The sequence below is a fragment of the Plectropomus leopardus genome, chromosome 13 (genome assembly GCF_026936395.1).
Source record: "Plectropomus leopardus strain MGB_pleo_1.0 chromosome 13, ASM2693639v1, whole genome shotgun sequence".
Taxonomy (NCBI): Eukaryota; Metazoa; Chordata; class Actinopteri; order Perciformes; family Serranidae; genus Plectropomus; species Plectropomus leopardus.
Window position 1 is genome coordinate 22,397,679 of NC_142188.1, and position 11,220 is coordinate 22,408,898.

At 43.0% G+C, this 11,220-nt stretch overlaps 2 protein-coding genes across 5 annotated transcripts; one reads left to right on the plus strand and one right to left on the minus strand.

The window, feature by feature from the left end:
- On the minus strand, nucleotides 1–6,880 carry nolc1 (nucleolar and coiled-body phosphoprotein 1). 3 transcript variants are annotated; one of them, XM_042501805.2, is made up of 14 exons: nucleotides 6,760–6,880; nucleotides 6,426–6,481; nucleotides 5,529–5,692; nucleotides 5,297–5,409; nucleotides 5,087–5,195; nucleotides 4,845–4,972; nucleotides 4,618–4,738; nucleotides 4,389–4,514; nucleotides 4,236–4,310; nucleotides 3,803–4,138; nucleotides 2,073–3,584; nucleotides 1,768–1,895; nucleotides 1,599–1,682; nucleotides 1–1,114 (listed from the first exon to the last, which is right to left on the minus strand). In XM_042501805.2, the coding sequence occupies exons 1-14, from the start codon at nucleotides 6,868–6,870 to the stop codon at nucleotides 956–958; spliced, it is 3,222 nt and encodes a 1,073-aa protein (XP_042357739.2). In that variant the 5' UTR covers nucleotides 6,871–6,880; the 3' UTR covers nucleotides 1–955. The 3 variants fall into 3 exon arrangements, with proteins under 3 accessions (XP_042357739.2, XP_087942391.1, XP_042357738.2); XM_088086265.1 differs by having other exon boundaries at nucleotides 4,236–4,295; nucleotides 5,297–5,412; XM_042501804.2 differs by having other exon boundaries at nucleotides 5,297–5,412.
- Nucleotides 6,848–10,390, plus strand: mrps6 (mitochondrial ribosomal protein S6). 2 transcript variants are annotated; one of them, XM_042501806.2, is made up of 3 exons: nucleotides 6,848–6,987; nucleotides 7,883–8,313; nucleotides 10,274–10,390. In XM_042501806.2, the coding sequence occupies exon 2, from the start codon at nucleotides 7,955–7,957 to the stop codon at nucleotides 8,285–8,287; it is 333 nt and encodes a 110-aa protein (XP_042357740.1). In that variant the 5' UTR covers nucleotides 6,848–6,987; nucleotides 7,883–7,954; the 3' UTR covers nucleotides 8,288–8,313; nucleotides 10,274–10,390. The 2 variants fall into 2 exon arrangements, with proteins under 2 accessions (XP_042357740.1, XP_042357741.1); XM_042501807.2 differs by lacking the exon at nucleotides 6,848–6,987 and having other exon boundaries at nucleotides 7,672–8,293.
- The last annotated feature ends 830 nt before the right edge of the window (nucleotides 10,391–11,220 follow it).

Sequence of the window (11,220 nt, forward strand, 5' to 3'; positions counted from 1 at the left end):
TTCATCACACCCACATTTAATCTTTTAGGCCTTTAATTACAGTGACAAGAATTAATACAAAATAACAAAGTTTGTACAGTAAATTCAAACAACTGAAACAAACATGGCTCTTAGTTCTATTGGTGATTAATAAATTCAACACCACTAATGAGCATTAGGGTGTGACAGGGCTATCCTCACAGCAGAAGAAACAATGATTTTATTAAAGCAAGATGGCTTCAGGATCGCAGGACAAAAATAACCCATCTGAGGTCCTAAACATTGATATGGAATAAAACTTAATAAATACACAGTATAAAACTCAGTTCTACCCTCCAGATGTTTATGTAATGTAAAGAGAAAAAAACAGAGTACACACCCTCCCCACTTTTAATTGTGGCCAAATAAAAATCGACAAACCAAACAGACTTGAAGAATCCATGTTATGCATAAAAAGAAAAAAAAAGAATCAGCCTTTTTAATGCATTATAAAGACCCTGCAGGGATGGATGGTTGCCATACATACATAGATAAATGAGGGAAAAAGGATTAGAAAGAAATGACGACACCTTTGTCATTTGAGAGTAGAGCACAAGTAAAAAAGACCAAGAAAAAGGGGGCCTAATACACATTGGCGTTTTACCATTAACAGGTGACCTGCAGCCACCTAGTGGCTATAAGTGGTAATGGATGTCAACCTTTCGCAGTTTGGGAACATCTCTCTCCTGCTGCCACAGCGTCACAAACTGCTGCTTCAGATCACAGATCAAACAAATGCTCTCCATTACAAACTAAGGGCAGCTAACTAAAACGTGCCAGCTCAGCTCTATGGGTCAAATTCCTCTGTCAGCGTGCTGCTGCTGCTGAGTCGTGGTGATAGAGAAACTGTTTACAGGGGGAGGATGCAGACAACCGGTAGTCCTGATCACACAGGTGCAGTAAAGTTCAGGAGGGAGGGACCAGAGAGGGAATGTCCTCAGTCACTGTCAAACTTAATAGAGTTGATTGTGGTGGAGATGGCTCCGCCGCGGTAGCTTCCCCTCTTCTTCTTCGTCTTTTCGTGGCGGAATGATTTACCTTTTGTGAACTTGAGCACGTCGTTGGCTTTCTGGCCCCAGTCCCCCTCGGCTCCGAACTGAAATATCAAAGACAAATGAGCACGTCAGAGAGTGTTTTGTGTCACCTCGGCAAAGGATAAATTTAGGACCAATTTTACAAGACCCAAACTGAAAAAAAAAAAAAAACATGAATCAACATTTTTTACATCCAGTTAAGAATGATTTTGTCCAAATGTTTATTGTAACATTCAGTGAAAAAGTTAGGAAATACTTTAACTACTGATGATTTTTATGACTGATTTTGTGTATCTCACTCTGTATGTGGATTATTCAACTGCTTTAATTCTCATCATGAAATGTTTTGGAAAAGGGATTTGGTCAATTATTTTTAGATTTAACACTGCAAAGTCAGAAAAAAAATCCTTCTTCCAATGTCTCAGCATTTTTTTAAGACAAGATATTTTAATACCAATTAAGGCTTTATTTTTAGATTAAAGGATGCAATGCCTCGTAAGACCATAGAAGGATCTGCAGGAAGCCTGCAGTGGATTCTGAACTTACCTTCGCCTCAAAAGAGTTATCTGCAAGACGGGGATCCACTGCTACTTCCTCCTCTCTTATTCTACGGAACGGTATGTTGGAGGACTGAAACACACAAGTAATTCCTGTTAAATGTTGTCTCTTTTCTCCTCACAAAACTCAGGCTTAAGACAAAGTTCCAGTGTCTTACCTTCTTATTGGCTTTAGGAAATGTCTGTGGCGTCTTAACTGCTTTCTTGTTTTTCGGTGTCTTATCTTCTGCCTCTTCCTCTTCACTTTCTGACGACTCCTCATCTCTTTTTCTCTTTCTGATTGTGCCTGCATGAATCACAGGGAAAAACAGTTAAGTGTGCTGATATAAGTAAACAATGAGAGTATTCTATAAACCTAATATGCATGAAACTACACCGCATTTAAAAGACCGATAAAGGTTGGGTATAAACTTCTCTTGTATATCGGCTGTTGGACGGATCATGTTCGGTATTTAAGACTTACCGTTTGTGACAGGGGTGGTGGGCGCTGTGGCTGCTTTTTTTGGTGCTTCCTCCTCATCTGATGAACTGTCTGACGAGCTGCTGCTCTCTTTAGCTTTAGCTGCTGGGGTCACCTTGGGCGTTGCGGCAGGTGTAGCAGGTTTGCTTTTACTGGCCTCCTCTTCCTCGTCGGAGCTGCTGTCGCTGGACGACGACTCTGCTGGAGTCTTGGCTGCCGCTGCTTTGGGTGTTGCTGCTTTGGGTGTTGCTGCTTTGGGTGTTGCTGCTTTGCCATTGGTGACCGCAGGCTTTGCAGGAGTGGACTTTGTTTCGGTCTCTGAGTCAGAGCTGTCTGAAGACTCAGAGCTGCTCTCAGCCTTCTTTGTTGAAGCTGCAGCTGCCTTTTTGGCTGTGGGTGTGCCAGCAGGGGTCACTGCTGCTGCTTGTTTCTTGACTGCAGGTTTGGCTGCCTCACTCTCAGAGTCTGAGCTGTCCGAGTCAGAGCTGCTGTCTGCTGCTGCCGCAGCCTTTGCGGCAGGCTTTGTAACTGGTGTAGCTGCTTTAGCTGCTGCTGCTGCTGGCTTGGCTTTCACTGGTTCGTCGTCATCCTCAGAGGACGAGTCAGAGTCCGAGCTGCTCTCTGCTGCAGCAGCAGGCTTTGCTGCAGGAGTAGCAGGCTTTGAGGCTGGCTTAGCTGGTTTAGCTGCAGCAGCTTTAGCCTTGACTGCTGGTTCTTCGTCTTCAGAAGATGAGTCAGAGTCTAAGCTGCTCTCTGCTGCAGCAGCAAGCTTTGCAACAGGAGTAGTGGGCTTTGCAGCTGGTGTGGCTGGTTTTGCTGCTGCTGTTGGCTTAGCCTTCGCTGGTTCTTCCTCATCCTCAGAAGAGTCGGAGTCTGAGCTACTCTCTGCTGCAGCAGCAGGCTTTGCAGCAGGTTTGGCAGCAGGCTTTGTGACCAGGGTTGCTGGTTTAGCTGCTGATGGCTTGGCTTTCACTGCTTCATCCTCAGAGGACGAGTCAGAGTCTGAGCTGCTCTCTGCTGCAGCAGCAGGCTTTGCTGCAGGAGTAGCAGGCTTTGAGGCTGGCTTAGCTGGTTTAGCTGCAGCAGGTTTAGCCTTGACTGCTGGTTCTTCGTCTTCAGAAGACGAGTCAGAGTCTGAGCTGCTCTCTGCTGCAGCAGCAGGCTTTGCTGCAGGAGTAGTGGGCTTTGCAGCTGGTGTGGCTGGTTTAGCTGCTGTAGGCTTAGCCTTAGCTGGTTCCTCCTCATCCTCGGATGAGTCAGAGTCTGAGCTGCTCTCTGCTGCTGCAGGAGGCTTCGCTGCAGGAGGCTTTGCTGCGGGGGTAGCAGGCTTTGAAGCCGGGGTAGCTGGTTTAGCCGCAGGTTTGGCTTTAACTTGTTCTTCCTCGTCCTCAGAGGAGTCCTCTGAATCCGAGCTGCTCTCTGCTGCCTTAGCTGGGCGTTTAGGAGCAGCGGCAGGCTTTGGTGGGGCAGTTTTAGCAGCAGGTTTTGCTGGAGCATCATCTTCAGAGCTGCTTTCTGAATGTGAGAAGAATGGCAACGGAAAAGAAAAGACTTTGAAAGTTTTGCAAAAAGACACATTAATGTACGGTCAGTGGCCAGTTCATTAGGTAACACTGCAGTAAATCCAGTAAAAATGTACACAAATTAATGCAAATTCAAGCTTTTGCAAAAATACAATATATCACTTTCACAGAAATGCTGGGATCCCATGCTCAAAATCCGTTGTCTCTTACCTGAGCTCGAGGACTCGTCTTTTTTAGCTGGGGCAGTCTTAGCAGATGCAGGCTTAGCCGCGGGCTTCTTTGTCGTCTTCTCCTCTTCTTCTTCTGAACTGGAGTCCTCCTCTGAGGAGTCTTCTTTAGCAGCTGTGGCTTTAGCGGCAGCAGGTTTAGCTGGAACAGCCTTGGCAGGATTTACCTTCGCTGCAGGTTTCTTTGCCTCCTCTTCGTCATCTGAACTTGATGAGTCTGAATCTTCCGCTTTAGCAGGTGCAGCCTTGGCTGGTGCAGCTTTGACCGGGGCGGCTTTCACCGCAGGCTTCTTTGCCTCCTCTTCATCTGAGCTTGAATCTGGCAAGACATGAAGATGGAGAAAATTATTTGTCACGTTTGGCATTTGGATCGTGCAGAGTAAAAAAAAAATCCAGACAGGGATTGTGATGATTACCTGAGCTTTCAGAGCTGGACTCCTGCTTCTTTGCAGCAGGTTTGGCGACAGCAGTTTTTGCCGCTGCAGGTTTTGCTGTGAAGATTCCAAATTTGTTAGACATGTCATTAAAAACACTGATACTTCAAATTCAGAAAGGAGGCCACCCCTTACCAGCTACTTTCTTCTCTTCCTCCTCATCACTGCTGTCTGAGGACTCGCTGTCCTGGGCCTTGCTGGCTGCTGGTGCAGGTGGAGCTTTCTGGACTGATGCAGGAGGTGGGACTGCGCTGTACTCTCCTGTCAAGACAAAGGAAACTCATCAGCATCAGAACATATAACAGAGCCTCTGTATAATATTCTAACCACTTGGGATCAGGTGATCATTTGCTATTGACATCACCTGCTTTGGGTTTTTTGCTGGGAGGAGCCTCATCTTCAGATGAGTCTTCGCTGCTTGATTCAGCAGCAGCTGCAGCCGTCTTTACTGGGGGAGCTTTGGCTGGAGCTGGTTTGGCTGGAGCCTATCAGGACATGTGACGCATTATAGTGTGCACATTTTTTACTCGTACAAACAATATTTGACTGATATTTAATCAATATTAAATGTGGCCGGATAATTTTGCTCACCTTGGCTGGTTCTTCGTCTTCAGAATCTGAGGAGCTATCTTCACTACTGCTGCTCTCTTGCTTTTTCTGAGCTGCACCTTTGGCAGGAACAGCTGTTTTGGGTGTTGTGACAGCACCAGCCTTGGCTTCTATTATTGAGAGGGAATTAAGATAAGACACGTTTTCATTCTCATCTCAGCTTTAGTGAACAATTAAAGATAGTTGCAGTACAGAATATCAACGCCTTCTGGCTCTAAACTCACTTGCAGATGCTTTGGCCGGCTGCTCGTCCTCAGAATCAGACTCTTCACTGCTAGAGCTGCTGTCTTTCTTCCTCCCAGCAGCAGGTGCAGCCGGCGACTTCACAGGGGCCTATATGCAGAAACTACATTTAAATAATGACTTAAACCCACAAACAAAGCCTTGCCCAAATGAGTAGATCTGGGATGAACATTTCATTTGGATGTTTCCACCTTTGCAGGAGCCTTAGTAGGGGCCTTCTCCTCCTCTGAGTCACTGGAGTCTTCACTGCTGCTGGATGCAGCTTTAGGAGCTGCTGCTGCTGCTTTAGCAGGCACCACCTTGACTGCTAAAAACAACAGAGAAATGTAATCTGATAATGCTGTGGAAGGTTTCAGGAGAGGTCATTAATGATAAAATTCAACCCCTTTTATCTGTTCTCTGTGGTAAATATATTTATATTACCTGCAGGAGCTGCCTTAGTTGGTTTTGTAACAGCCTCTTCATCCTCGCTGCTTGACTCTTCGCTGCTGGAGCTCTCTGTACTGGTTTTTGCTTTCTTGGCTGATGGGCCGTTTGTACCTTCAGCCTCGTTAGGAGACACTTTTCGTTTTCTGGCTTCAGGAGACCTAGGAAGAGCCAAAGTGATATTAAAAGGAGAAAACTCCCTAAAAACAATTCAACTGTTATTTACAAAATAAACTGCAAGATTCTACTTTTAAACTATTTCCTCTCAAGCTGAACTAAAGAGACAAATGTCCTGATTTCAACAAGAGACAATTATAAGAGCAGCTACTGCTGCTGAAAGAGCAATAAACCCCGAGATACTCGGACAGTAGTGATCCTGGAGCTGAATTATATATCTTGTTACAGGGAAAATGCACACTGATTGGCCACATACACACACACACACACACACACACACACACACACACACACACACTTGCAAGTGTTGGCCAAAATGGCAGATGGGTTTTAAAACACATTTATTTGTATTTAAACAACTGTAAACTTGGTAAGCCCACACAGCCAATAACAAATTTAAGGGTTTGCGGATCAGTTTTGTCACGTGATTGTGTCGCCAGTTAAAGCACCGATCTATCTGCCGAGGAAAACTGCGAGTTTCTATTTAGATATATGCAAACAAACTGTTTCACAAATGGCTTACAGTACGTGCTAAACAATGTTAAGTAAATTTTTACATTTTTGCATTGAGGGATCGAGAACGTAGAAACACATTTGTAGTGACATTATTTGAAAATGGAAAACAGCCCAAAATATGCCTTGTTTATATATTCAAGTTTATTGACTTCAGTATAAACACAAGCCTTAGCATAAAGGGAAAAACAAAAAGCAACTCACTTCACCCAGAAGTTGTAGATGTTGACGAGGGTTTCCTCATTTTCATCTTGTGGAGTCTGTAGAAAAACAAGCGAAGCGCCAACTTAACCAATAAACTGCAATTTACTACGACGCAACACACCGTGTGAACTCCATTCACAATATATTAGCTGATAACTATTTATTATATAAACAAGTGGCAGCTGACACACGTGTACCCCTACACGTGCTAACTTGACCGGCGCCTGCACGTTACATGGAAACAGCCTCACTCCTTGTGCAGTCTGCCTTCATAAATTCAGGAGCATGAGAGCCCGACACACTGACTGTCGAGCATACAAGCTGAGCTACTTACCACTTTAGTCTGTTTCAGAAACTGCTGAGCCGCTTTGGTGAACTTGTTCTCGAGCAGAAACGAATAAACGCATTTATAGAGATCACTCGGCATCGACTTTTCCGCCGCCATCTTCACCACGCTCCTTCTGGAAGACAAGGAAGTGGACGGAACCGTCACTTGTGGGCATGCGCACTGGCGTATTAAGATGACGTTAACATGTGTTTGAGAAGATACACTTCAGAAAAGGTAAATCTACCCCAAAATAAGTCCACGCAAACATGAAAGCTACAGCTTGAAAGAAAATTCCGACAGGTGGCACTAGGAGGTTAGTTAAAATATTTACCTCTCGGTCAAGCTAGCCTCCTCTCCGAAGAAGACGTAGAAGTATTGCTAGCCGCCGACGTGTTTAGTGGTTTATGTGTATGATAGGAATTACGGTAAAAGCGTGTGAGGGCTGCCTTCAAAGTAAAAGGTTAATTCTGCTGACATTCATTCAACAAGTCGGTCTGCATAGCACACCACCCCGGTGTGTCACCCAAACAGTTCCAGGACAATCTGATGTGGATTTAAGAAAAAAACATTAGAGCACACTAAAATCTCATGTTTGTGCAGTCTTCACTATAGATTCAGATTCAAATGATAAGGAAACAACCTGTTGCCAAGGAACAAATTTGTTTCAGAGTGATATCAGATGACACCAGTGTGTAACAGGACTCTCTGATGTGGATTTAAAAATTACAGCGCATCAAAACCTCACATCTGAGCTGTCTTCACCGTAAATTCAGATTTGGACTTAAAAGTTAAATGGGATTCAGCAGAACGGAGCTTTTATTTTGAAGTCGGGCCTCACACGCTCGTACCGTAATGCCTATAATATACACGAACAACTAAAGAAGGCGGCTAGTTAGACTCTTTTTCGGAATGGAGGCTCGCTTTACTCCAGCGGATTTTATTAGTAGGCAAAATACGTTTAAAATGAAAAGTCGTTAGTTTAGTAGTACTTTTTGAGTAGCACCATGTTATTTACGGTCTTATTTTTCATACTTTGTCAGCCATATCGTTATCAACATAGGCGCATGTTTTTTACGTCATCACTAAAGACCTTTCTTGTCCCTCGTGTCATAACATGGTCGTCTTTTAGCTGACTGGCAATGACATCGACTCACCGCCGGCTGAATTAAGAGTGTGAATAGAGGATTTCTTCTCTGGAGCCATGCCTCGCTACGAGCTGGCCCTGATCCTGAAGGTGATGCAGCGGCCGGAGACAGCGGCTGCTGTCCGGCGGACGGTGGAGACTCTGATGGAGCGGGGCGCGGTGGTGAGGGACCTGGAGAACCTTGGGGAGAGGACGCTGCCCTACAAGATGAACAAACACAATGAGAAACACAGTCGAGGGACTTACTTTCTGTTCGACTTCTACGCGGCCCCCAGCATCATCACAGGCTTTCTGGATCATCTGCACCGTGATGTGGACGTGGTGAGGCCCACTGTGCTCAAGAAGGACGACGCGGTTTCCAGGACTAACTGCTGTGGCCCCCAGCAGTGACTGAATGTAAGGAATGAATGATGCAGGTGAGCCAGATGAATCAATGCCAACAATGTATCTGTTTAAAAATGAAAACCCACAGCTGGAGCAGGAGTGATGTTCTCGTGCACAAGTTGCCAAAAGTAGGGTCTACACATTTAACTTTTCCATGGATGGATTTAAGCAGGGCTCGACCGGTAGAGGGTTTTTCAGGGCCGATACCAATTATGAGTAGTTAATGAGACCAATAACTGACATGTGGAACCAATATACATTTACAAAAAAAATTTAAAATAATTGTTTTAATGCCTTTAACTGAAATATTCAACATCATATACAAGTTCCTAGCAACTTTTTAAAAATAAAGTCAAGTGAAAATATAAATAAAAAGAGCTCCTTAAGGTTCTACATCATAAAAGTTTCTCCCTTACTGATATTTTTTGGCACTTTTTAATTAATTAATCTTATCGGTGATTATTAAAATAAAATGCAGATACAGATGATCAGCAAAATGACAAATATCGGCCCCAATAATCAGCCAGGCTGCTAATCTGTCGACCCTAGATTATAAAACTGAAATTAATGACTATTTTCATCATCTAGCCTTCTGCATTAGTTAATTATATCTTTAGTAAAATGACACATTAATTTCACAGGTTAAGACTGAGCTCAAAGTAATTCCTAAAGAAAAAAAACGACGTCAGCATTAATCTGAATAAAATCAAGATGATCAAAAAACTCATTACGTCTGTGAGGCTGTGACATCCAAGTTTCTACTGTGTGCAAACGTTAATTGGAATTTGTGAATTTTCTGTCAATTTTTGTAGCCAGTCATCTCTGTGTTCAAAGTTCAAAAGCATCTGTGATGGTATGGGTGGGTGCTGGTGCCAATGGCATCATGGGTAACTTGCACATCAGTGAAGGCATGATGATTGCTGAAAGGTAAACACAGGTTTTGGTGCAAAATATGCTGCCATCCAGACGATGTCTGTTCCGCTTATCCCAGCAAGATGATGCCAAGTCACATCCTGCACCTCACAACAGTGTGGCTTCGTAGTAGAAGAGTCCGGGCCCTAGACTGGCCTGCCTGCATTTAGACCTTACTCCTGTTAAAAAGGTGTGGTGCATCGATACACAAATTTGACAATGGAGATCCCGGTGTGTGGAGAAACTGAAGTCATATATTGATCAAGAATAGGAAAGTAAATTATTTTCAAAACTCCAACAGTCAGTGTCCTTTGTTCCCAAATGCTGTTGTTAAAAGAAAATGTGATGTAACATGTAGGTAAACATGCTCCTGTCCCAACTTTTTGGAGGCAAGTTTTTTTACAACAATGTTAACAAGGATTTGCATGCAATTGCATTCTGTTTTTATTTAGGGTTTTTTAAGGTTCATACCTTTGTCTTCTTTAAAACTATTTGGAAGTCAGCTTGGATTTAATAGGGCGTGAAAGGCACAATCTTGTCTCTGCTGAAAGGTACCTTTGAGATGAAGTAAACTGCTTATGTAAATAGCCCTTAGATGTAACGAACTTGCACAACAGCGTAAGATTTGAAGGTGCTGGCCTCATTGTAGTTATCAGGTGAATGTAAGAGAGATTCATAGATAAATCATGGGCTATTTAGCAAGAAGTTGCAGTTCAGAAATGCCAAAAACATGTTAATTTAGACTTTATGTTGCCATTATAAAACACTTTTTATTGAGAAACTTTAAAATGTAATGCTGAGTTAATATCTTCGTCACATTTCATTCTGAAACAACTGTAGAAACTCTTCTCAAAAATGTTATTGGTATGTGTCTATGATAAAAATAACCCTCAAATATTGATATTGTTATCATCCTCAAGAATTCAGTATCGGTCATGCTGATCATGGTGTAACCTTACAGTGACTTCAGTATATGTGTTTATGCAGTCAGTGTCCTGTACCTTCTGTTTATGGAGATCATGCTGTGCTGACTGTGCTGTAATTTAACACCATGTAATGGCTGTTCTCTATGTTTTACAGGTTTCCACGGCTCATATCCAGAAGATGTACAGTGTGAGGCTTCCCCTCTGACCTTTTCCATAGTTTCTAACCTACATTTGGATGTTATGTCATGAATAAACTACTTTTTCTGTCTTAGTTGCAACTTTTTCTTGACGTCTTTTTTATTTTTACATTCAACACATTGTGCTTTTCTACATGATGTTGATCATGTGTTTGCAGTTTCAGTTCATATTTTCCTTCCAAACACAGGCACGGTTTACGCAGTTCTGATTTTTTTTTTTTTTTTGTGGTTGAGTAACAATGCAAACTTGATTGCGGCCCTCTGAGAAAACGCTGTAAGTAATAAAGAACTAATACATTGCTGCTAAGCTTCTAAACCGGGGTGAGTTGTCCTCATGGGATCAAATTAAACAACTGCTCCATTATTTTAAGGGATCAAGGTTGCCAGTGTTTTTCAGGGACTTTCTCTGGCTTGTTTCTCTTGACTGAAATGACATTTGTGTAAGCTGATCCACCTTCTTTTGGCCACAATCTCACTGTAATCACAACATGCATTCATGGGCTGTCTGCGGTGTAATAAATAAGTATTTTGGGAACAATCTGTGCTTAATGCAGGTTTTTATATTTCTGTCAACTTCCCTTTTACTCCACTTCTTACATAAACTGTATACTTTGACTCCAATACATTTCTGTGTATTGGAGTGAAAGTATTTAAGTATGCTGGAAGCAGAAAAATGGTATCTCACAGCAGAGCAGGCAAGTAATTAATCATAGAGATAAAGGTGTGTGACAGGTAACTGTCTGGTGACTGCTCCACTGCAGTGTTGTCAGCCCTGGAGCTCAACGGTTTTCCTAAAATCCTTTAAGTTGTGGAGAAGACCTTGTTTTTATCTAAGTGTGCACTCCATTTTAAAGGTGGTGTACATGCAGTGTTGGGAATGTTGCTTTTGAAATGAAATGGGTTA